This window comes from Platichthys flesus, chromosome 19 (genome assembly GCF_949316205.1).
Source record: "Platichthys flesus chromosome 19, fPlaFle2.1, whole genome shotgun sequence".
In the NCBI taxonomy this organism is placed as follows: domain Eukaryota; kingdom Metazoa; phylum Chordata; class Actinopteri; order Pleuronectiformes; family Pleuronectidae; genus Platichthys; species Platichthys flesus.
Window position 1 is genome coordinate 7337462 of NC_084963.1, and position 27087 is coordinate 7364548.

Below are 27087 nucleotides of genomic sequence, written 5' to 3' on the forward strand. Positions count from 1 at the left end.
GGCGTTATTTGTTCTCGGTTTATTGTAGCATGCAAATTCCTGCTTTTTGTAAATCCAATCTCTCAGTGCAACAGAGAAGCAGAGCGCTGCTCGGCCAAGCTGTCTGTATACGTCAGTGTCATACAAGTGAACGAGCCAGAAAACGCACAGAAGAATCAGTCAGTCAAACGATACTCAAACAGTTTCATCAATCATCAATAACATGTACAGAAAATCGTCATCACCATAGGTTCGACCTACTCCAGTCCTGCGTTACCGAACAGTTAAGTAAAAGGGAAACCTTTCACAATGTGATATTTCCAAGGAAATAAATGGAATACGTAACAGTATTATTCATTATGGGGACATTTTAGATATGCTGTCTCTTCAAGGGTTTTTATTCTCCTCATTCTGAAACATTACACAGCTGCCCCAATGACTCAAACATTTAAATATAGATGATTATCACAGGTCGTATAAATGAGCGTCTATACTATTTAAGTCCATCTAATGATGGTGCCAGACTGTATACAATGACAGATGTGTACCATCTCTTAATAGTTCATATACAGGTCAATCGAACAATAGATTTGCAAATAAAATGTCTAATACAGACATGAATAGTCAGAAAACATCAGTTCATCATAAGTTTCACGATCAACAAACAAGCTTTTTTACTTTTTCTCCATATAATATATATTGATGAGACACCTTCTCGTCTAATACAAAATTTCCTCCTTTTTTTCCATTTTAGCAAATTCTCAATATCCAAAACAAAGAAGCAAAGACTTTGAATATACTAATAAAGGAAAGAAAAAAATACCACAACAACAACCAAATGTGGTGCAATAATCGTAGTAATAACAATATAATCTCTATTAAACAATACTTCAGTTTCATGAGCAAACGAGTAAAATGCCGCAAGCAAACTTCAGCACTTGACGTGGCCACACAGTGGGCATGTGCAGAATTCTTACAGCGCTGGGTGTGTTGTATCACAACTACAGAATCATCAGTACTCATCCGCCATCACAAGAGGGACTATATCGCATGCATGAGGCCGGATGCAGGAAAGTGGGGGGGCAGAGTGCACCTGTTGGCAGTGATGGGGTGGAGATCAGTGCAGTGCAGTTTGAGCCACTACAGCAGGAAACACTGAGTATCACCAGTACTCACAATACTGTTCTCTTTACGTACAGCAGTGCCCGGCCCTTTCCCACGAGAGCAAGTATAGCATAGCCAATATTGATACTAAGAGGCAAAAGCAAACACTGGCAAACAATATTATCAGTGGTAACACTTTGACTCATTTATGCCTCGGGGGGGCGAAATGATCCGCCGCTAAACACCCCCACTGAATATTTAAAGTGATGACTTTAAGAGACAAAAAGCCAAACTACCAGCTGAGCAACTGAAGTCTTCCCTGAGCGACTCGCACTGACGAGGATGTGGCCTCCTCTAATGGAGACAAATCGGAACTGCGAGAGGAGGGTCAATCATTCCTCAGCTCGACCCCCCCCCCCCCCCCCACCACCACAGCTGGGCAATATGAAAAGCAAACAGGAGAGATTGCAGGGATTGATTGCACTGTACTATACTGTACATAACATGGCACTTACATGACCTCGAAGGGGAAATTGTAAACAGATGCAGAGTGACAGTTTAGCTGAGGCTTATCTTTGTGGATTGGAGCGGCTGAATCCCCGCGGCAGCTCTCGCCTTTGTGTGGTCAGAAATGAACAGGAAAAAAAAAGCCTCATCACATCGAGTCAGACTGGATCGTTCAGTCCTGGTATTCACTTTCTTCACCCGCCTGTCTCAGCAGTCGGGCGGGAGCTAAGACAGAAACCTTCCACCAAAGGTCCCAAAACCTTTCCTCAGATGTACAGCCATTCTGCCATCCTCTAAAACTGGATTTAAGATCTCACTTGAAGGGCTTGGCTTCTCATGATCAACATTTCATCGAAGAGGGATGGTGAAAGATACAGAGATTTGTTTCTAGACAAATCTCATAAGATTTAGAAGAGGTGGAAACAAACTCAGTGGAGTCTCCAGTCCGTGAATCCAGTATATAAATATATAAGATGGACTAATGCAACAAGAAGCCTCATATTTATAAAAAAAAGGGGAGCGAGGCAAGGCTGGTCTGTATGGAAATCACACAACGTTACTGTGAACTAGACTTGGGTGGTTTAAGGTGCACATCTGATTACGGGAGGGTGCAGAGGAGCTCGAGACGACGTGATCTTTTTGTTGCGAATGAGAAACTTGACGAACGACAGTAACAAAGATCGGACAACTTCACGGAAGTTAGCAACGCCTCAAACAAAACAAAACAAAATCTTTAACCCCCACGAAGAAACGCTAAATGGAATGGCGTCCCTCACTTTGCTTTCGGCTTGAAAAATATTACACCCTCATCTGAATATTTGAGTGTGTCTAAATGTTGTGGGACCTAAATAGCTGTGGTCAAATAGAAATGTGATGTCCAGTGGTCATTTTCTGAGATCATGCCTCTGACAGGAGAATATGAAGAGCCCAAAGTTGAGTTTCATACAACACCAGGGACAGGAAGGCCACTGTATTGCATGTATGTGTGTGCATGAAGGAGTGAGCACACATCTATTATTTGTGTGCGTGAGAGAGATGGACTGTGAGTTTATGTGGCGTGCAGAGAAATCCACTAAATTAGACAAAATGCAGCTACATCAAAACAAGAATTGCTTTGTGTTGCCTTTAGTTACGCAACAAGTGCGAACTAAGGGAATATGTTGAGGGTTTATAATAAATAGGGATATAAAACAACAAAAAACAATATCTTTACTATGTTGCTCCCTCGTGACTTTCACTGATCAAGGATCATTAACAAATTCTCTTTATGACTGTGTCGTTGTGCTCTGTGATCTCGTGACAGTCGAGGGAATTCGGAGGTCAACGTTTACAAGATCATATGACTCACAAAAGACAGAGGCTCGTTTCACTGTCGCCACAGTGGAAACTTCTGTTGTGGGCAAATTTTCGTTCTATTTTATAGGAGGGTAAGACCGGCCTGTCCAGTTTTTGTTCTCAGTGTTATTGCACTTTTCTCTCTGTTTCAGGAAATACTTATGTTAATGTTACGCAGCAACACAACAGAGCCTTCAAACGAAACCAGCGGACTCAACAAATTCATTAACATGTAACGAGACATTGGGAAAAATGTGTTACATGTCCATGAGGCCACAAAAAGGGATGAATAATGCAAAAGTTGGGATAATGTTTTGCTTGGATAATTATCGGGAGTTTGATTATAAACCAGTGTTTTAGCAAAGAAATCCTCAAGTAAAATGAAAAAGTGGCCTTAAGAAACTGGATAATGTGTAAACCTCTGATCGTGGACCTTACAGAGCATTAACAGTGATTTCACTAAATTCTCTGTGGTAAATACAGTAGTAAAAATTACCACTTAGCAGACAGGACAGTGGATTTTCTCGGGAGCCTCGCGGGCCTGTCACACACTGCCCAGCTGTATCTGTCAGGTTTTATTTAGGAACACGATTTACATATATGAAGGCTGGAATTCAATGGAACTGCCTTCCAACAGGATCTGTTTGTGTGCTGGCAGCTCAGCGCCAAACACAGTACGTGTCCCACTGTCTGACTTTGTGTCCCTTTAGCTTCCATTCAGCAGCATCTCTGTGCCGGGCGTGGACGTGTCCCCCAGTCGAGGGGGACCGGTCCGCAGCACCAGCTTGCCGACGCCAAGACCCCTCGAGACCAACCCGCTGGGAGACAGAGACTTTCTGGGAAACAGGCAGAGAGGTAGGAGAAGTCAGAGGAGACAAAGTGAAAATATCTCTTTACACTTCCAGCTCGAAACATTACACCAGTTTTTGTCATGGTAATTCACCTGAAGGCCATCTTTTTCAGTAAATGAGCATCCATCTTCTCTGTCAGAGAACTCTCTGTGCGGGGGTGTTCCTTCACAGGGGATGAGCGGAGGGGAGAGGAGCAGGGAGGTGGCAGGAGGTGGGAAGCATCCTGCGACGGAGAATGAATCAGGTCTAAAGACTCCTGGAGGAAAAGATGATGGAAAAAGAAAGATGAGAAAAGAGGTTCTGGTTGTACACAAAGTGGATTATGTTTACAATCCCAAATCCCTGAATCTACATCCCATCCCCACCAACCTGAGACCTTCTCTCCTGGGGGTCTGAATCCTCCATGTCCAGAGCGCACAGCTCCAGCTCGATGTCTCGGCCCGGGTCCGGCTCGCTCTCGGCTCGCTCCCGGTCCTGGCTGTAGACGGCGTGATGCGCCTGCAGAGTACAGCTCACGATTCTCTCTCCACTGCTAATGGACGTCCGCCGGCCGTGAAGCTCCGACGCACAAAGCTGCTCGCTGAAAACACGCAAACAGACAAACGGAATAATTATAATTCTAAAAAAGTGCAATGAAAGCGGCAGAAAATGCAGTTTCAACATGAAGAGGGAAAAATAAAAACCTGACTAAACAACATGGTTTTGATGCCGCTAAAATAAAACAATATTAAAAACAATGCTGGTTTAAATCAATGTCGATACAAGTGGAAAACATGTTAACAGTCACGAGGGGGCCAGACCTGTGCAGAGGGCTTTCCTCACTCCTTTTCCTGGCTCCTCAGTGTGTTGTCACCAAGCAGCCAGCAGCTCTATTTTTAGTCTGAACACTGAGGGGAAATGACTGCTGCACAATGAGGAGGAAGAGCTACTGTGCCAAGAACAATTCGATATTAAGTCCTGTACGTGCCTCTCCATAGTCAATGATATGTGGTACAGAGTTGATTTTAATATTCATTATTAGTTTGTATGATTCCCCACAGTCCAGCAATAAATAAGACATTTAGCAATATAAGCTGCTACGAAAGGCTATAAAAACTAAGCCACGGCCGAATAATGCTGCACACGATTCTCGAGTTCTTATCGTTGAAAAATAACATACAGTGATTTATTTGTCCTGAACAAATTGTCCTAAATAGTGGACACGAAAACCAATTCAACATTAATGTACAGCCGACGCCTTTAACAAAATAATTTGAAGATATCAGAAAATATGCAGCAGTTTGATATGCAACACAATTTAATGGATTCTTCCCTGACCCAGCACCAAGTTCAATGGAAATGGGCTCAGTCGTTTTTGGGTCATCCTGCTTAGAAGTAAATAAACCAACAAACACACAGGGAATATGAATATGATTGGCGAAGGTAAAAATGTGTGGTACCTTTCGAGAAAACTGGAGTGGCTGGAAGAGTCTGATCCTCTGGACCCCCACCTGTAGTCACTGTGATCCATGTGTTGGTTATAATCTGTGAGAGACGGAGGAAGAAGTATCCCAGTAAGGATAGAGAAATATAACGTGTGAATGTATTATGTCAACATGATGAAATACAGTGTACAACTTTTATACAGTTGAAAAACAAAACAAAAAAGACGTTATTTTGTTATTATGATGAAATATAAACAATAAAAGGCAACAATACATGCCAGACACCTACACTTATATTGTTAGAATTGATTTTAGAGATGATCTACTTTCTTCTCTCTTTGCTTTCCCCCTTGTGTACCTTTAAAGTTGATGGGTGTGGTGCTGGAGCTTCTGTGGCAGGCCGTGGCTTGAACCGGGTCGGTGGTGTGGAAGCCCGTGCGTGACGCCCTGGATATGGCCCCCCACTTGGAGATGATGGGCCCCTCGCTGAAGGGAATGATGGGGTCCTCGTCTTTTAAGCGCCGGTAGTGATCCAACGAATGAAGCCACCGCTTCCCGACACTACTGCTGCTGCTGCCACCGCCGCCACCACCACCTCCTCTGCCTCCGTTAGCCTCCAACTCCTGCATGAGAAAAACATGAAGGCTGTTACTAAGAGTACACGTGTATTCATACAGTGACGCTAAAGTAGTGGGTGAGTTTGAAGAGTCTCACCGGGTGCTCCGAGCACGAGTGAGCTGAGCTGTGCGTCAGTGTCTCAGGCTCAAAGGGACTGAGGCAGGGGCCGATGGTGCCACAGGACCACGGGGAGTAGTGGGCTAAGCTTTCCTCGCCTCTGAACCGGCAACCGGCACACTGGCCACCGCTGTTCTCCAAATGCTGAAAGAGAGAGAGGGAGAGAGATTTATAAATGACCAGGAGACATATTACTCTACTTGCTATTACTTGCTTCCACTGTCCTGAAGTGTTTTTATTTATTTATAACAATATTGAACTTGCACATATTTCACATTTATGTACTGAATCATGCTCCAGACTTTGGATATTCTACAAGGGATGGTTCACGGATTTGTGATCTTGATTCTTATTTCACTTGGAAAACACTTGAAAAGGTCTTTATGAATGAAATGGATTATTTTGTATCATTATATTAATTGTTTGTGTTGCTAAATCTAGACTGATCGGCCAAAAGATCAGAGGGATTTGTGGATGTTTATTTACTTCTACAGGGCATCCGAGGAAAGTTGCTATGTCATTTACTAACAGGGCAGATGTTGACACCAGGTTTAAATAGGTTGCCTATAAGCATGAATGAGCACAATGTTACCAGTAAATAAATGAGTAAATACGTTTGCTATAAGATTAGAGAAAGTTTATGCTCATTTGGATTCATACTGCCACTGCCGGTGCTGACAAGCTGCCACTTTGCTTACATGATCATAACATGGAAAAATAAACTATTTACTCTATTTACTGATGGTTTATTTGTTTGTTTGTTGCACATCAAACTGTGACAGGTAAACAATCACTTAAAATGTCCTCGTGCTTTCAGTAATGACAGCCTCATCTTGAAAGTGGTTATAAACAAAGCTTTGCTCAGCTGAAAGCCTGAGTCACTGCTTGTAGAGTCGCTCCTCTCGTTTTCTCCCACTCTCTCTCTCACCCCCCCCCCCCCCCCCCCCACATGCCTGCACGCCACCACTGTGCATTGCTATGATACCTTCCTCCACAGTTGCTAGGCAACTATCTCCCACCTAAATAGCATTGGACATAGTAGAAGAGCAAGCTTTAGGGATAGGAAATTAATGCGACAAATTTAAGAAATGGTAAAAGGCATAAGAAATGAATCGCGCTTGTTAATAACGTGGTCATGGTGGAATTTAAATATTGTCGTCGTGACTATGAAACCTCTCCACGAGGCTGTGTGTTTGCGTGGGTGTGTGTTTGTTGCGCTCTACCTCAGTTCCAAAGTCGATGGTGAAGATGGGGGAGGACTGGGAGGGTCTGTTGGTGTTGTGATGGTGGTGATGGTGCGCCCACTGTTCCTGCTTCCTCCTGAACAGATCCTCGTAGCCCAGAGGAACACGACTGTAATCCTGACAAAGGACAAGAGAGAGACAGTGAGAGAGAGAAAAGAGAACTGATCATTACATTATCATATTAATCATTTATTAATATGAGGGACAACGATGCCATCTGGTTTTAAGTTGTTTAGGTTTAGACCACAGACTTTTTATAAAGATGGACGACATGTCTCCCCTCCCCCCACTATCCAGACATGAATCCCAAATATCCTGGATACAAACGCGACCATCTCGCACATTTGAGTGAGTCTCAGCTGTCAATCATAATTATTTCCCCTCTTTTTGTATCATATCAAATAACTAATCAAAACCAAACCAATCTGTTATCCAACACTTTGTAAATCTCCATGAAATAGTCTTTCATGATGCATTTTTATTACAGATCTAAATATCTAAATACATAATATTTTCAGTAGAAGCTTTTTAATATTGGGTTGTTTTTATATTATATTAAATTATATCATATTATATCATAGAATATTACTACACCAAAATACTTTTTAAAATTTTGAGAAATCATTGCCCATAAATATAACACTTCAACTATGTTGTTATTCTCTATATCACAGTGTTGGTAAAAGATACTTTATTGTTTAGTAGTAGCCATACTTGTGTTGCGATAAGGCGATGAGAGAAGTGAGCGGGGGAAGCAGAGACATATTTGGGCTGAGGAGTGGGAGGACTACAGAGGAGGATGAAGCTACATACTACAGCTCTCTGGCTGGCAGGAAAGGTAGAGGTGAGAAGATGTGGGCGTAAAAGAGAGAAAACGAAGTAAAATGAAATGATGCTGAAACAAATGCAGCAATAAATGTGTTCAGTGTAACACAGACCTGCGTCAATTAAAACAGAGTTAACACAGATGGCTTTACTGGATATACTGGATGTTACCCAATCACGACATTTAGAAATCAAACACATTATGTTTTTAATTACTGTTTGTTCCGAGAGGAATATGCCAGGTCAATAATTAATATTGTTTTTTAAGCCATACGCTGAAAATAGAAGCTGTGTTGACACTGCTTCCGTCAACGTTGGACTAAACGGCACTGAAACAAGTAGGAGAAGCTGGAGCAACGTGTGTTTTCAACTAAATCAGTGATGACGTGTGTTAGTATCTGAAAAAACTAAATTCCTCCAGCCAGGCGGAGGTGAGTATTGGCGATGGTGCATCACTGTCCCTCACCCTGTGTAGCCCTGTGCGGTGGTCCGCTCCGGAGCAGTAGTTGCTGTCCAGAGAGTTGAATCTCTCCCTGAGTGGAGGCTGGTAGACGGAGGAATGCAGCACCTCTGGAGGCAGCGAGTTACTCCTGGCGTCCTCTCTGTGGTACAGCTGCAATGGCAGTTTTTGAAGTTAGACAATAATCACACATATATATCTGTCCTCTAAAAATAACAGATTTTTCATCAAGATTCGTGAATTATTCCAGGGAAATTGAAAATGCGATGTAAAAGAAAGTGATAAAACAATTCCTGGTCCCACCCCCTGATCTGGATCCACATCAAAATGTAAGTGGGTTCTTCCCTGACCCACACCAAACCCTCCCACTAAGTTTCAGGATAAAAAGTCCAGTAGATTCTGGGTAATACAGCTAACTATCAAACCAACCACCCAACAAACAAAACCTTCTTGGCGGAGGCTCACCTGAGGCCTCCACACTCGTCTGCTGTCATAGAGCGGAGCATAAACCCCATGAGCAGGAGCCAGAGGCCCGTACTGGGGCTGCCCCGGGTGGGGATGGAAGGTGGGACCCATCCGATCTCTGGGTGGGTGTGGTGGGTACCCCGAGGAAGAGGAGGAGGGTGGGTGAGGCGGTTGAGGGTCACTGTGGTAGGAAGTCGGTGGAGGGCCCATGGAGGGCGGCAGAGGGGATTCTGGGACATTGGACGACCTGAGGAAGCGAGCCATGCAGGGTTTGTGAGGATGATGAAGAGTAGATGGGTAGTAAGAACCTGCTGGAGAGGAGGAGGAGGAGGAGGAGGAGGAGGAGGAGGAGGAGGAGGAGGAGGAGGAAACATCAAGAAGAAGAACATTTATTTGCATTTTGCCACAACAAGGATTCATACTTTTAAATTCAAACTCCTATTGGAAAACTCCACTCACAGTTTTGTTGATAATGGGCCGTGTCATAAGCAGAGTGGGGCTCCTGGTAGTACAGCTCTGTGGCCTGTGAAGGATGTGGCGCACGCAGCATGAACTGACCGTGTTTGGGTATCTGAGCGCCACAGTCACCCCGCGGGACCGGGGTCAGGGGAGATGATGCTGAGTGGCTGACTGGAGTCCTGGGAGGAGAGATGGACTTCCTGGGGGACAGAACGTCGATGAAAAGACAAAGAATGAACACAATCGAGCTTGGTTATAACAAAAGTCAGACAATAAATGATTGTGAAGAATAATTTCTCTCAAAAATCATATACAAATACCCTGCATGCACAAAGCCACACATTATGTAACGTGTAAATGATATGATATTTTGACTTTAAACATATTTTTTGTAGTAGTAATAATATTGGGTTGTTCATGGGTTATATGCCAACAACAGGAGACATACAAGCATTATTAAATACCTAAAGAAAAGTCTTACTGTTCCGTTGCACCCGACGTGGTTCTGCTGGTACCAGGCAGCCCGTTGCACCCGTTCGCCCCACTACTTCCATTTGGCACCACCCTCTTCATTTCCTCGATAATGTCAGCCCCTCTGGTGATAAACTGCGGGTGAGTCAGGCCGGGAACACCGTCTGTCAGGGTAGTTGTATTGTCCCCTGTGCCTTTGAGCCCCTCAACCACTGCCGCCGACACGTCCTCGTGGAGGCTGCCCTCCATCGTGAAGGTTTTACCCATAACCCCCGGCGACAACGGAAATGCACGGCCCACGCTGTTGCTCTTCTTGTTCCTCAGTCTAAATCTGTGGAGAGGAGGAAGGATAATCAGTACAATGGGGAGGGATTAGCACTGATAACATTGTGTGTCCGTGTGAGTGTGTGTGTCCGTGTGAGTGTGTGTGTCCATGTGAGTGTGTGTGTGTGTGTCTAGCCTTATTATCGCAGTATTATTGCCACAGTGGGCCTCTTGTAAATAGATACATGAGCAGATTAATACAAATTTAATTAAAACAGAGGCTGGGGGAGGCTGTGTACTGCTATTACATAAAAGAATAACAACCTAAAATAACACAATTAGACCACCAGACGTCTGTCCAAAATGATATAAGTAATGTTATTTACAGTAATTTTTAATCGACTAGAGCTATTTATCTTGATTACAGTGAAAACCGAGTGTTTCTTAGGGCCCACTCACTTCTCCAGTTCATCCTGTGTGTGCGCGAATGTACAGTTGGTTCCTCGGGGACAGCCGCCCTGCTGACGGAGGTCCCGGCACATGCTGGTCTTATACTTGCTGTTGGCTTGAGGCTGCAGAACACAGATACAATACATTAAGGGTAAAAGTTAACTGAAGCATCAGCCCCCCCATCACCCTTAATTAATCCTCTAATACTAGGGAGAAAATTAATGTGCAACTCTTCAGGTTGTTGCACACCAAGTATAATTTCATCTTCCACCACATGTGTCGACGTGACTCTTAAATGGTTTTGAATGTGTGATTTGTGTTATTATACTAAAATACAAAAGCGGTGTAAAGTTTGCTTAGTGTGTACATATTGGTCTTTGGCAAATTGAATCCATGGTGATTCCATCATCTATTTGCAGATCGTGACAACTCATTACAGTTGATCCTGAAAAGGTCAAATCATAAAATGTCATGACTGTTGAAGTCAAACAAATGTCAGAGACACTGTGCCAGGAAAGATAAATTATGTCAAAGCCCACAAACAGGGACAGACGGACGAAAAAGAGGAGCTGGGAAACATCATAGGGAGACTTAAATGAATCAATGTTGTAGTAGGCTCCCAATAGAGAACAAATTTAGTACTCATGGCAGCGCTGCATTTCCAAAGCACCAAAGTAAACCATCAAAAGAAGCTCAGAACACAAACCCCTGATTATTCAGAAAGCATCATGGTGTGTTCACCCACCTTCCAGCATATTTTCTGGCATGGTGAAAAATAAGATACGCCTTTATTATGGAAAACACAGAGGTGGATATGCAAACTGGTATTTTTGGTTTCATCCTTCAAAGACCTGAAGACTCTCCTCTAAAGGATAAGTAGCTCAGGATTTCAAGACAGACCGTCGAGGATGATTGATAGAATTGAAAGATCCTCTGCATGTATTTGATCTGATCAGAGAACATCTTTCTGAAAGTAGCTGGTACTAACACACAGGCTGGCCCAGCCTCTTAGTGAGACAGTTAGAGACCAGTTTCAGTCTTCACAGATGCATTATCTCCAAATTGTTAAGAGTTATTTTTATGCTGCTGGATCATTTAAATAATTGATGGTAATTTAGCCGGGCACACAACGATTACTGCGACCCATTAACTGCTCGTGGCTTGAGATAATTCTGTGTCCTTTTAAGTATCTAAGACGACCCAGCCTGGAGGAACAAAGTGTGCTGATGCATTATAACGGCCCTCCACAGTGTCTGGATGAAGCAGCAGCCCCACTCCTCCTCCCAGGATCGTCCATCTTGACTATCCTCCACTTTTTCACCTTGCAAATATCGGACTCTTACAATCTCATCTCATTGTGTCAGCATACCTGCGGCGTGTCGTGGCTCTTCTTGCTGAAGTTCTGTATGAATTCCACCAGTCCGTGAACCACCAACTTCACAGCCAACATCACGCTTTCCAGCTCCTCCCATGATGGTGCTGGGGCGTCTGCACACACATCAACAAACAATCTGTTTAGTGCAGCTTCTTATCACGAGGTCTCAGTGGTGTTCCCTGGATCAAAAGGAAAGGCAAGTATATAAAGTTAGAAGATATGTCTCCTCTTTTTCCCATCATGATAATAAATTAGGGCTAACGTAATTTGATGCACCACCATCTCTTTCCTCTGACGTCATTTGGTGCCAGATACATGTGTTCGGCTAATCACAAGTCTCAGCTGTCAATCATGACATGTCATGCTGTGTTTATTGCATGAAATAACAAATTAAAACCAAACTGAATGGAAAAAATACATGTGGTTATATATCAAATTGATAAGAACTACCTCAAATAACAGAAATCTCCTCTTGAAAGTGAATTTTAAGTTAGGCCAATGTCCCATCCACTAACATGGATGAGGTGGGACCTTCACTGCAGCCAGCCACCAGGTGGCAACCAAGATGATTTTCGTTCACTTAGAAGGAGCTGTCGTACATTCACATATATATATATATATATATATATATATATATAGTCTACAATGTTCACGTGGTTTCACTTACAACGTACTCAATGTTTAGCAGGTGCATAGCTTGAGTTGAACATCTTAGCTTAGCATGCTAGCAGGCTATCGCAATCAAAAGTAGGTATAGATGATGGTGATGGATTGCTATTAGTTTCTTAGGTATGTAATCATGAACCGAACAAATGGCCAAATGAAAACTTTTAAATGATGATGGGACAACATGTAAAGGAAACTTCAAGACTTAAATGAAAGTCAAGGGGAAATATTCCAATTCTTCCAAAAGGAAACATGAATGCCTGCTCAAAATGTTGTGATATTGACCACACCCACAAGACTTGTGTGGCTAAACATGCTAAACGTGTTGAGGTGGCACAGAACATCTACAGGGACGGAGTGAACAATAGAGACACAGGACTGACAAATTACCTTTTCTGTGCTAATGCACATGATTCAACAATGAGGCAGAATGAAACAGTCCTATGCTTTGATGATGCAACAGGCACCAGGCTGCTTCATAACTGTATAAGAGCAGAGTTTGGCAGGGAACCCCAGAATACGCCTGTGAGCGCCCTGAAAACTCAAAACACATCAAACATTCTGCTTGATGCTTTGATAATTGAACGTGTGACACTGAGATGATTCCCCGGTTGTAGTCATGTGTTTTGTTCGCGCTAATTGCCGTTTTCATGTGAGTGCCAACGCTCGTCTGTTTTCTTCACATCTCAATCTCATTATTCTTTGGAACTGGACGAATCTCTTTGTTCAGAGAGAGTGCGGAAAACAAAGTGAGGTACCTGGGTTGTGGTCTATGTCGGCCAGCAGCTCGAGGTGCTGTCTAAGGCTTGTGAGGTTGGCCGGGTCTCCTGTCCTCTGCAGGACGATCGTCAGCTCCTGGACGCTCTTTGCAAACGACTCTGGAGACTGCAGCTGGACAGGAGATAGAAAAGGAATCAAAATTCAAAGAGGCATTTATTTCTCCTGCTACATTTGAAATTCAATAAGGGAATTCATTGATGAGCAATGACCACACTTGCACCAGTAGAACAGCCGTACCTTGTCAATGATGGACTGCATATGAGACTTGTGGACCAGGTCTCCGTACAACAGAGACGACCACTGCTCCGGTGAGATCCGTAGGCCCGCCTCCATGGCGATGTGGACAATCTGGGCATCGTGCTCCCGCCTGAGGGCCTCGTATGTGCGAAACTCTTCCTTCAGCTGCATCAGTGAAGAGTCCTCATCACGCTTAGTCACCTTACAGGGACGAGTGGACAGACGGTGCAGGGGGAGAAAACAGTCAAAATCTTACATCACCACAAACACTCACTCTGGTGTTTTAAGTGCAGCTGATCATTTTACATTTTGATTTCTTCAGTTACTGTGATATGTACAGCAACTTTGAATAGGAAGTTTGCCCTCAAGCACATACAATAAAGTTGAGAATAAAGTTGTAATATTACAAGAATAAAGTCATAAAACGAATAAAAGATTGTGCAAGAAACTGCGTCTTGAAGAAAGACACACTAAATAACGACTTCCTTCTGGTAATTTACGGTTTTATTCTGGTAAAGACACGCCTTTATTCATGTAATATTATGACTTTTTTCAAATTATTTTTTGACTTTAGTTCTATAATATTAATATTCTTTTCTAACTTAAATTAGGATTTAGAGCTTCATTCTCAAAATCTCATACTTATGGTTTGATTAATATGGCCCTAATACTCCCTTCTAATTGTATGGTGACAGTATTCTGGTTTGGTATACGTTTCTTCCTGTGTGGTACTTGGGTTTCTCCAATGAACATAGCAGATTGTTTTTTTCAGTCATCTGTCAGTGTTGGGTGTCTTCAGACTTACAAACTCAAATTCAGATCAGATAAAGGGATCTTGCCCTTTTTCAGAATCTGCCCTATGAGCAATCATCATAAGACACCAGCACACTTAACCCGTGTTTGGAAATCAATCAAACAGAATCACATTTCATGATTACTCCAGCTGCTGCTCGGTCGGGTCTCCTGCTCTTTCAGCTATCATCCTCTGTATCTCTGGACTGTCTGTCTCTGTCCATCAGGGCGGGGCAAGGCAAATATAGACCGCTGTTACATCACGAGCAGATAGCTGACATTTCTGACCTACCAGCAATGTCTGTCATCAGATAACAGGCACAGAAATACACACACAGACACACACAGGATATATCCACAGAGCCCATATCCGTAATACAAGTATGACTTATGAACTGTTAGATGTTGGGGACAGCATTACTTTAATGTCATGTTAATCTGGAGAACAATCCACAGTTGAGACTGTTTTCCGAAGCTCACTCAGACACTTTGACTAGTTCATAGAAAACCGTTAAACTTTGTTTATTCTAGTTTGGTTGTTCTTTTCAGGGAAACTATGGCACAAACAGCTGACAAGCGATTGCATTAGAAAAACACATCAATTTGAGGCTTTGTCTGTGTGGCAAAACATGTGGTGGTGATCTATTTAAACACTCTTCTTTTAATCAGGTCATTTATTATGGTTTGGGATCCTGGGACATCACCAAATTAATGTCCCTGACATGAGCTTCTTGTTTTTCTTGACTGGAGCTGTTAACTCTGAAATAATGCATCTCTTGTCTGTGCACACACTTGTGGGTCTGTTGTGTATCCATGATGTGTTTGTGTATGCTCATTCCACAGTACCTTGAAGCAGGAGGCCCTGTAGAGCAGCTGCACCACGTGGCCTATGCTGGTTTTGGAGGCCTGGGGGAACCGAGCCTCGAGCTTCTGGACGACGAACAAAACCAGCACCTTCCTGGACAGAGCCGAGCCGTCCTCCAGAGCCAGTAAAACCAGCTTCAGTGCATCTTCTTGCATCGCTGATGAGGAGGAGTTAGAGGGATGATGTAAGGAACAGAAGGTGGTGGGCGGCAGTAAGACAGAGACAAAGGAAAAGAAGAGGAAGCCATGGAGAGGGGATCAGATAAAACATATTCAGCACAAACACGTTCGCTCAAAGGTGTGCATGCATCTGCATGGCCACTCTCCAGACAGTGCATATTTCACTTTGTTCCACTCATCTAATAAAGGCTACCGTGACGCTAGGTGTCCTCAGACGTTTCAATGAACCCATTCTGTGATCATGATGAGAAACAAGTTTCCCAGTCAGAATCTGCCCTATGAGTAATCATCACAGGACACCGAGTACCAGCACCAGCCGTCAGATTGATTCTACCCCGGTGATTTAAACAATCAGAAGTTTTGGACACAAGCCCAGTAGACTGAAACACTACCAATGAAATCCAGCGGGCTGTATTTCATGACTCACTGACTGAATATCAAATATTGATATTTTCCATTCTGAAATAAAGGTTGAATTAAAATAACTATATATAAGACAGGAGTAAAAGAAAATTCTCACAACAGCGTTTATTACATTTTAAGTTAACTGATAGTTTTGAAGTCTTGTACAGTTACATGTATAACCCTCTATCACGTATCTAAAGCAGGACACCGTCTTTGTCATCCACACTCACCAGGTCCCAGGAACTGACATCCCCGCGCCCGCACCGCCGCCCAGAGGTTGGCAGAGAGCTGCTGGGGGTTCTGGTGCTGCAGGATGAGCTCGGTCACCGTTCGCTCCCCCAGCGACCGGCCCGCCCGCACCGCCCGCACACGGCCCTCCTCCTCCACCAGCTGGCAGTTCACCAGGGTCACCAGCTTCCTCTGCATGGGCCGACTGAGCACACTCGGACTCAGGGTCGCGACACCTGCAGCGGGTGACAAACAAAAAGGGAGTTTGCCTGTGGAGCTTCATCTCGATGAAGAACTAAATCTTCCCTCCAGTACCATGAAAGTTCAGAGGAGTTCAGTGACATTAGAAGTGGGAAAAGCACAAATGTCAAGTTACTCTGGCAAACTCAACTGCAGCACAAAATACAAAGAGTCTGATTGCCTTTCACAAACAGCCACACACACACACACACTCTACCTTTTGCTCCGCTGATAGGTTTCAGGTAGAGAGCCAGCTCTTCTACACACACCCTGCAGATCTCATAGTTCTCCACCTCTGCTGCGCCGCTCAGGCTCACCGGCTGCATATCAGGGATCTAGGAGTCACAGATACACAAGAGTTTGAGTTTGAGCTTATTGTGATTGTCTTAGTATTTTGGTTTGGTTAATCTTACGATGCTTCCTGAGTGATACTTGGGTTTTTCCAATGAACATAGCAGATTGTTATTTTCCGCCATTTGTCAGTGTTTGGTGTCTTCAGACTTAAAAACTCAAATTCAGATCAGATAAAGGGATCTTGCCCTTCTCAGAATCTGCCCTATGAGCAATCATCATAAGACACCAGCACACTTAACCCCGTGTTTGGAAATCAATCAAACAGAATCTCATTTACCCTCGTGCAGCCCCGCCCTCATCCTCCCTGAATCACCTGAGCTCCGACCAGCTGCAGCAGGGCACAGTTGACCGGCAGCAGGTCGATGTCGGTGCTGATTGGCGTCTGGTCGAAGGGGCAGGCTTTGCGGTGCAGTTTGTGCAGGCAGGTCTTGCACACCGTGTGGGAGCAGCCCAGGCTGATGGGCTGGTGGCCACTGCTGTCGAACTCATTGTAGCAGATGGGACAGGACAGGAACTCTGTCCACTGGGCTGCCTGCACCGGCATCCTGTCACCACACCACCGGGGGAGGCGCCGTCGAGCTCAGGGGCAACACATGTCAACTGAGCCCCGACAACAGCTCCTGCTCGCCGACGGCCACACGCCACTGTGAGGAGAAGCCCATAATGACTCATTGGAAAGAAACAAATTATTTAAAGTAAAACATTTTTTTAACGATAGAAAATATGTCTTCATATGTTGAAAATACAGTAGATTAATAAATATAATGAAATGTGACTAAATGTGAAAAACTGACTCATTGTTTTAGCACAAAATGGCAAAAAAACTGCAGTAACACAATCTCAAAAGCAACTACAGTAAAAATGAAAATCCTTTTGTACCTCGTAAACCAAACACACAAAGACGCAGTATGCCACAGTAATCAATGTCCTCGGCGTCCAGCAAAAAAATTAGCAGCAGCAACATTATGACTTTTTCCCGAGTCCTATCAGGAGTAATAACCATTTAGCAAAGTACACAAGCAGCGCTCAGTCTCTGCGTCATAAAAGTCATAACAGTCATAAATCTATTTCATCTTACGTGGGCAATAAAAGTGTTTTCTATCTCTCTCTCTCAAACACAACCCACATTGTATTAACGGCAGCACATAAAGGCTATTTTGGGAAATTATTTTTACACATCACAATGTATAGGCTATATATAATATAATCCAAACTGTTTGAGATCAGTCATTGAATTCATCGAATTAGTGTTGCTCGACTGAATAGTAATAGGTTCACTGATGACTAAGACGCTGCTATTCATTCGCTAATTTTAGCTTCCACGCTTGTTCTAGAAAGTAGGAAAGCCTATAACATACATGACAAATAGGACAGTGATATTCTAAAATCGTAGTTAATAAATTACAGTTGACTAACATTTTTGAAAATAAAAGTCCAAGATTGAGTATATTTGTCATATCGCATCGTGTCGTATCGTATTTTCATACATAATAATAACCATTGTACAGAGGTTTTATTCACACAGACAGTATCTGCTGGTTGAGAAAGATTTGCTTGAATAATACAAACATCCTGTGTGTGTCAGGGGGAAATTTAAACATTCCCATTCTGTGTGGTCACAGTTTACAAGACTGACCTTGGTTCAATGCTCCATGATACAGGCTAATTACAATAAATGTATACGACACAACACCAGTAAGAAAATATTAAGTTCCATAAGAAATTATTGATCATGTAATGTGCACTGCATGTATTCAACTTTGTACTTTTCATATCAGGAAAAATGCCACCCCTTACATAACAGTACTTAACAAAAGTGTATTTTGATATTCTGATACTCTTCTTCTGACCTCCTGCGTGCTATTTACCACATCATCCCATTAGCCAGGGGAAGGATCTGACATGAATACATGAATACATGCAAACATGAAAACAGGGCTATCTTCTTTTAACTCAATTATGCCAAGTGTTTTTGAACATGGCCTTCAGACAGAGAGCACCTGTTGCTGTTATGCTCTGATACATCTGTTCACACCGCTCACCAAAAAGAACAGCTGGAGCCTAACGGAGCAACACAGGACACGATCCATTCAAATGGGTGAGAGATGGACACACAAACACACACCCACACACACACACACAACCACACACACAGATAAAGAGACTACATGAATTTCAAAATATGTTGCAACCAGTGTTTTTCTATTCTGAGAGGCTGTGCCACATGTGTTGTCTACATGTGCACAAAACCAGCACTATATACAAAAATATGCATATTAATTTATTCGTTATTTAAAATTGTTAATTCTGTGGTGGAAGAATAAGTAGCCAAAGTATCACAAAAACTGTTCAACTAGAGTAAGTCAGTAAAATACAGATACTCGCTAATACATGTAGTGGAGTAAAATAAAAAGTAAAAAATCTACTCTAATAAAGGACAACAATTAAGTGAATATACTTTGTAACATTCCACCACTGTAATTACTTCTTTACTTCCACTTGTATTAAAGTAGCTTTTAAATAAAAAGTATACAAAGTAAAAGTACTTGTATAGGCTATTTCCTAGAGTAAAGGCCAGCAACATCATTATGGCTGAGTCCAGAACCAGTTCCCCTCTTGTTTACTTCTAATAATTTTGAAAACAAAATGAGGAAAATGTATTGGAGTAGAAAGTACAGATATTTGCTGATGCATGTAGTCATGTAAAAGTGAAAATATATCTACTCAAGTAAAGTACAGATTCATCAAAAAGATCTCAAGTCCAGTAACGTAGTGCATGTGCTTTGTCACAGCCCACCAAAATATTTATTTTATCTATTTACTATCTATTTAATCATGGAAAGAGTATGGAAATATATAAACAGGAAATAAGACTCCCCCTAAGTTTTCTAGGAATTAAATATTAACCGATATATATTTATAGCGTCAGTTTTTTACGCACCTTCCAAACCAGAGGCAGCACGCGGTGCCCGCCTGTCCTCCTCTGTCTCCAGGACAGATCTACTCTGTCCTCGAGGCTCATGTTTCCTTCTGCAAGGAGCCCAAACGTCAAGGAGCAGCAGCAGCACACAGAGTCCTGATACCAACTGACTGAGCCACCATATGAGGACGAGGACGAGGTGGGGGGGCGGGGTTGGGGAGTTCAACTGTTCACTGTCATTCACTTGCTGCAGTCACATTGACAGACACCTGTTTCTGCTCTGTGCAACTGCCACATCCTGTTCAACACAGACCCTGCATGGCACAACTCAAAAGTCCTGCTGTGCCAAGCCCCTGTCTGTCTGTGCCTGTGGTGGAGGAAGTCCTCAAACATTTAACTTCCATAAAAGTACAAATACATACACAAAAATTGACTTATTTAAATATTAAATCACCAAATTGACTTTTCTACTTGATTCAAAGTAAGTACTTGGTTTTAAATATTCTTTAAGTATTTACAGTGCTTGTAGAGTGAAGCCTTTTTCCAAATTCATCATTCTCCTACATCATTATAACTGTAGTCTCAGCCTCTTCTGAACTCATGTGTCTGCTGCTGCTCCAGCAGGCAGGGTCTAATGGTACCTGCCTGCTCTGATGGTTCAGTGGATCAATTCGCTGCTTGTTACCGATATATACATGTAAATATAAACCACCATGTAAACATGTAATGCCATGCTTTGTAATAATTGAGTATAAAGTACAGATATTTAGTAATGATGGAGTACAAGTAAAATGTATCCGATAAAGAAGTCAACTTAAGTAAAGTACTGATACATGAAGTATGTACTGTAAAGAGTAAATGTACTAAAAGGTGCTTTAGTGAAGTATAAATTCTTGAAAGATATACTTCAGTACAAAAAAAGTAATGGTACTTTGTTACATCCCACCACTGCTCACTTACACGCACAAACCCCCCTTTTATACAATGCCAAAAAACAGTTAGATTAATAATATACAAAAATACAAATGGATTACTGGAAGCATGCACACACACACACACACACACACACACACACCCACACTCACACACACAGAAAGCCCCAACAGTCATGCATAAGTCTTGTCTTGTGACAGGGAGAGGTGGGTGTGTTGTATTGTTAGTGAAGACCTCAACTTCCTCATCAGGCACCTCTTCCTCGTGGAACATTTTAAAACGAGGAAATCAACCTGTTGTCTCTCACACTTGTTTGTGCTTTCAGTTTATCAAGAGTCAACAGGAATATATGTTCTTTAAAACAAGCTCCAGCACATTATACGTCTGTTGTCTGATAAGATATGCATGAAATGGATAAACATTCAGATCTTAGGGGGCTTTTTTTTTGGGGGGGGGGGGGGGGGGGGGGTATTGACCTGTTGAGCCGCTCACTCAGAGGAGCGGAGGATGATAAGTACATTGTGTCTTTACAGCCAACAGTTGGCGAGCGTTCATCTGGCTCAGGGCAGTGAGTCCTCACTTGGCTCCCTCTGTGTGGGGGAGGGCATCTGGAGTTTTCTCTGGCTTGTCACAGACAGAGAGAGAAAGACATTATTTTGGAGGTGTATATTTTCTCTCCTGAATCTTAAGGTGTTCAATATTTTTTACATTTTAGCAGGTAGAATGATTCTGGCATGGCTGGGAAAAAAGGCAATGTTGTGTTTACATGATGGTTTTAGCACTTAGCCTACCGGAGCTCTCGCAAAGTATAGTGACGCATTGTGCACAACGCAAGTTTTGCCACAAATATAAAAATGTTTTGAGTGACAATGCAATATCCGCTCTCGGCCACTCTTGGGTTGTCGTAGCATTTGTAACGATGTGTCTTGAAACACAGGGTAGAACAGCAGCTAACAAGCTAAAATGTAGCCTATGGAGTTATCCATGTCTGGTGTGTCAAATCCAATCCGATTTTTGGATAACTAGCTTAACCTCTATTGAAGCGTTTACCTGGTTTCTGATGATAAACTAGGGAGTCAACAACCTCACTTGCAGCATTCCAACGTCAGGCAAGCATAATAGCACAAGACAAAGCAAACGAGCAGAGGTTATGATTTACTAACCACCACGCCAGGTCGGCATCTGTCCTGTATCCTCTTTTATTTGTCTTTTAGACGCTAAAGGTTACAGGTCATTTGTCTTTTAGTTCAGCAAATTGGTTGTCTCTTAGGGCTAGTCGCTAAGTTAGCTTTGTCTCAATCCAGGGGACACATCCTTTGGAGGCTAAATCTGTAGACCAATTACGTCACAGCGCCTCGACTACACTGTCCCAAGTCAAAGGCTCCTCCAAATGCAGCCAACAGCCGTGACCTTCCACCCCTAGCTGTTATTTCAAGGTATAATATAATTTAAACTGTTGCTTGTTAAACTGAAGGAAGGGATGCGGAAGAAGGAAGAAGGAAGCGAAATGCAGCAGTCAGTGAATAGGAGGCTTATCATGATGGTACACACCCACTAGACGTGAAGGATTAGGTTATAGTTGAAATGAGGGCTAAGGCTAGGCATGTGGTAATGACAGATGGATGTCTTTGTTACGGCCTTCTCATGCCTAATGTGTGTGTTGCTTTATCAACACACCCTCAGGCATCAGTTTCTGATTGTGCTGTGCCATGGCATCTAAATGTCACTTTGTACGTCTTTAGTGTCCCTGTAAACTCTGTTGACTGAGGTGGCACAGTTACCTCTATTACATACCCCAGTGTCTGCACAGAGACCCATCAGGGACGGCAGTGCCACGTTAACCAGCCTACAAAGAACAAGACTGACGCGTCTGTGTGGAGTGGAAAGTGGATTTTTTATGCCAGTTTACACAAAATTACAAACGCACAGAGCTGTTTGCTGAGTTTGACAAAGTAACATGATATATAAGCTTTGACAGTTATAGGTCTGAAGCCTTCTCATGGCCTCAAGGTCTGAATGCAACATTGGGAGGATTACGATAAATGGAGAGCATTCACAAAGTGCTATTCTGATGGACAAAGCGCTTTACGCTACAGGTCCTATTCACAAATATGTATTCATACAACACCTGTTCACACTCACGCACAGAGCAATGGTGCATCATCATGGGCAACTTGGGATTTCCAGGCCGAAGGAGCCAGGTATCGAACTGTCTACCCTTTGCTTAGTGGGGGACTCGCTCTACCTCCAGGGTAATGAATAACTTTTTGTATCTTTATCCAAACTTTTTCACACCGTCTTTCCCGCCAATCTCCAACAAAAATCTCGGCAAAAAATGTTCAGAAAATATCAAAACTAAAATAGATAACAGAGATAAAAGATCATGTCACTCCAGAACATTGCTGCTACAGGAACACAAAGAGGTTTACACAAAAAGAGAAAATAAATGGATGTGTGGACATACGACTCACACACACACACAACACCACAGAACATGAGTTGAGGTAACATGAGCTCCCAAATTCTCGGCTCCTTTTCACCGTCACCGAGACCCCAGAATTAGAACATTCCATGAAACAAGAGTGTGTGTGTGGACCAGGTATTACTCGTGTTGTGGGGACCTAGACTTGTTTACACACTAACATTATGGGGACTCGTCCTACTTATGGGGACATAAACAAGTCCCCATTATGCATTTATTTAACATTAAGGTGAATACATGTTTGAATGTGAGGCAAAATGCGGTAGACCACAGGCCTGGGGCACCAAAATTAAAAATGAATATAAATCACAAAAACCTCTCAACCATTTACAGTGTTTCTGTTCATCATCAGAAAACGCCAAAGAGAGAAATCATTCTCATCTAAGACATCAAATATCTAAGACAGTAACACTACTGTACTTTACCCTCACTATGAAATATGAGCCACTTGAGGCAGTTTTGTTGTCTGAAGCTCACTTTGCTTCACTTTCATAAATGTGCTAATGACGTTTCAAGTCCCTCCGCAAATGTGTCCCACGCAGCCCCCTCAGCAACGTGAGCTACAGCCAGACTTTTCACATGCACTCAATTGTACAGCCTCCTGGGCAAAGCACAACACGGAAAATTCACGCCCACCACATTGCCAAACAAAAACCACTGAAATTCAACATTTTATGTTAAAGAAAAAGCTGCAATAAGGACGTGAATTGAGTCCTCAAATGTGTTAAAATTGAAACAAATGAGATTAGGTTGTGTTTATAACAACAGAAATCCTTTAAAGTTCATATATCTGTTGAAATAGGAATCTCCATATCTCAGCTGTAGAGTGAAACTGTGGTCCGTCACAGTAGCATTAATGATGAAGAGAGAGTTAAACTTTAACGTTGAGAAGTGACAAAGCTTGTAAAAGACTTTCAAAAAGCAAACTAATCAACACCACACGCCGACATTATCAATCATACACATCGTTAGTTTGTATGTGGTTTTACTGGTTTATAAGGTGACACGGTGGGTGGTTCCACTCTCATATTAGGGATGTGTTGTACAGGATTACTACAGTTGCTTCACAACTTGTTTTTGAGAGTACAGCAGGGGTATGTGGGTCTGTGTGATTACTTATTCATTAGGCCTGTCATCACAGTGTGTGGGGGTAGTGTCTGGATAGGAGGCAGGGCAGGCATGCAGCCCACAAGCTGCTGTATTATACAGCAAATACAATAATGGCCTGTACTTATTGTGTGTGTGTGTGTGTGTTTGTTTGTGTGTGTTTGTGTGCAGTAACCGGAGCTGTGCAGTCATCAGTTTATCACTGCCTTGGAAAATATTGTCAGAGTATCAGGTTGCTTGTACTTGCAAATCAGCAGGTTGTAGGTTATAGTTGATAACCTCCCACATGAACTTTAACTTTATGACACTGCTGCACCACCTGAGCTGAGAAGCAACATGCTGAGAGCTAAGGAGATGTTCCTCTGTAGAAATCACGTTTTGCACAAATCCCTATCACCATGCATGGGATGCAACCAGACTCCACCATTACAGCATTGCATTCAAGGTGCTTCAACTCTCTTTCTGGAGAAGCCTGGTTTGCATTCGCAGCTGAACACGAGCTACAGGCCCCCAGTTTCAGTACAAGCTGTCTCTTCACGATATTCTACTCATGCAGCACCAGTTGCAGAAATTGGGGATGTTTGCAGGTCCCAGGTCTGATCATTTTTAACTGAACTGTAGTTTCTCTAAACGGAGGAAAACAAAAACAAGTGAGCATCCCCTAAAATGTCAAAAAGGCTTTACCCTCGTGAATGAGAGGAGCAGGAGGAAGTAGTGCGCACCTCTGGATAAGTCACTTACCTCACGCACTACACTAGAGCGCCAGAATAAACATATTCATCATCCACGGGAGCGCATCAAAATAAGAACGAGCGGCAAAAAGAACAAAAATCTTCATCAGATGCAAAACATCCGCAGCAGCAGCAGCGGGCGCGCGGGGATCATCCTCGACGTTTGATGCATTTCGCAGAATTACGCACAGAGCACCGCTCGGTCCAGCTCTGGTCCTCTGCGCCCCTGTGCTACGTGACGGACGCTCTCAGGTACAGTGAGCAGCCACACACCCTCGCGTTGAGGAACCGGAGCAGAGAGGAGATGCTGGTATCGCTCCGCCGGTGATGGTGCCTGAACTGCGCCTCAGCCTCAGCGCCGGGTTGCACAGCCGGAGATCCGTCGCTGCTGGTGCGCGTTTACGCATCCTGCAAAAAATGCTTCCTCAATCCTTAACCTTTTTTTTTTAAATTTATTTAATGGCAATAATACGAATAAATCCTTGAGCGTCAGAGGAGCGGCACTATTTTAATGTTGAGAGCAGGGATAAAAAAGATGTAAAGGGGCTAGCCGGAACAAGCCGCTTTTCGAGGCGTGGGCTGTCTGCGTTTAAAGGAACAGACCGAGAGGCGGCGGTGGAGGATGCGCTTCGACAAGTGCGCCTGTCAGGAGGAAGTTCACGTGCACGAACACGAAAACACACAAACACATGAACGCGTTCAGAGAAGTGGAGCAGAAGAGAAAGTGCCTCAGCCCAGTCTGTCCTCCACATCCCTGTTTACTCCAAATACTGGATGTGGGTTTGACCAGGCTTCAATTACACAAACAATACTTTGAGGTAATTTTAATAACAGTTATCAGTATAATAAATTATATCATTTAAAGTGATAATAACAATAATAATAGTCATAATAGCATCAGGAGAAATAAATCCAAGAGGACAAAACCTCCCAAATTATCGAATACAGCAACTGATATAATGCAAATGAAAAATTAAAGACAACAGCTGAACATAATTTAAAAGTAATGGCAAAATAAATAATAGCAGTAAACACTCAAGTCAAATCTATTCGATAAAAGCATGTTTTGAGATGAGTAGGCCTCACTAAAGTAACTTCTATGTGAAAATATTCAAATCGAGCCCATTTTTTATAATATTTTGTATCTGTTGCTGTTAGATTATCAACAGCTTGTGTTGTTCAGTAAAAACATTGGATTATGTTAATAGCTTATGAAGGTTTTAATGCTACGAGCTGGATCCTGTACAATACAATAGACTTTCATCTCCACAGGATTCAACAGGCTCATTGACCATGTGGTTTTACATCTGGTGTTTGTATCATTTATCAACCAACTCTTCAATGACCTGCTGTTCACTGCAGTCGAGGAAGGATATGTCATATTTATATAAAAAGATATGATACATTTATGAATATTATTATTGTTACTACACCAGTCAGCTCTGGCCACAATCTTGTTGGAGTCAGAAGCAACAGTTCATTATTCCCCCCCCAAAAAACTGTGTGTTTATATTAAATCTGCACAGACACCAGTTTTTTTGTGGCACAAAATGTTGCATCTGCGATTGTCAGAAACTCTTATTCAACAAATAATTCGTCAGAAGTTAAACATTACTTAAGTCTGTCTGCCTGGATGTTTTATTTGGTTGCCTCTTTTCTGTGCAGCTGTCTGCAGTGAGCTGCTGGTGCAATGAACGTGGTGCTCAGTCGGTGGTGCAAACATTCAAGTGAGCAGTGAGAGCTGCAAACATGGGATCAAGAGGTCACCACACTATATAACATTAACCTGGAGTTAAACCCCAAATTAATGTTTAACATCTTTAATTCACGTCATAGCGCTACCGTTTTCAGGAAAATCCGTCCCCAGTGAGACTAGTCTGCACAATTGTGTGTGAATGTGGATAAATATATAACAAAGCAATGTTTCAAGCTTTATTGATCAACGGTTTAGTTTTGCTGAGCGCATCTTTTTCTGTAACAGTCTGCTCTACACACACGGTTACACATCCTGACACCTGTCGGACCACTGTGATCTGTTGGCTCCTGAACAGCTTCACTCAGCTGTACTGGAGCAGCGGGGGGATCAACACCTTGCTCAAGGGCACCTGGGCTGTGGTTATTGAGGAGGAGTAGCTGCTGCTCGTTCACCTTCATGTTCTTTCCTCATGGCTCATCTGGACATTTTTGCCAAAACTGTGGGCATGGATTTGTGAAAACAAT

At 42.8% G+C, this 27087-nt stretch overlaps 1 protein-coding gene across 3 annotated transcripts; it reads right to left on the bottom strand.

Annotated features, from left to right (window-relative positions):
- On the bottom strand, positions 1 to 25103 carry rc3h2 (ring finger and CCCH-type domains 2). Of its 3 annotated transcripts, none has more exons than XM_062412317.1 (20): positions 24878 to 25103; positions 17008 to 17338; positions 16558 to 16675; positions 16103 to 16336; positions 15270 to 15445; positions 13632 to 13832; positions 13373 to 13505; positions 11943 to 12061; positions 10583 to 10695; positions 9870 to 10190; positions 9389 to 9588; positions 8930 to 9237; positions 8471 to 8617; positions 7159 to 7296; positions 5915 to 6079; positions 5559 to 5823; positions 5216 to 5300; positions 4146 to 4356; positions 3869 to 4032; positions 1 to 3761 (listed from the first exon to the last, which is right to left on the bottom strand). In XM_062412317.1, exons 2-20 carry the CDS (start codon positions 17236 to 17238, stop codon positions 3632 to 3634), a joined length of 3459 nt encoding a protein of 1152 aa, XP_062268301.1. In that variant the 5' UTR covers positions 17239 to 17338; positions 24878 to 25103; the 3' UTR covers positions 1 to 3631. The 3 variants fall into 3 exon arrangements, with proteins under 3 accessions (XP_062268301.1, XP_062268299.1, XP_062268300.1); XM_062412315.1 differs by having other exon boundaries at positions 8930 to 9240; XM_062412316.1 differs by lacking the exon at positions 24878 to 25103 and adding an exon at positions 19636 to 19771 and having other exon boundaries at positions 8930 to 9240.
- Between the last annotated feature and the right edge of the window lie 1984 nt (positions 25104 to 27087).

Bases quoted from the DNA above. Each gene is read 5' to 3' on its own strand.
- rc3h2 (XM_062412315.1), bottom strand. From the start codon at position 17,238: ATGCCGGTGCAGGCAGCCCAGTGGACAGAGTTCCTGTCCTGTCCCATC. The intron at 6,080-7,158 runs GTAGAGCGCAAC...TCTCTCTTTCAG, and splicing joins CCATCGACTTTGGAACTGAG to CATTTGGAGAACAGCGGTGG. The intron at 4,033-4,145 runs GTTGGTGGGGAT...CTTTTCCTCCAG, and splicing joins CCCAGGAGAGAAGGTCTCAG to GAGTCTTTAGACCTGATTCA.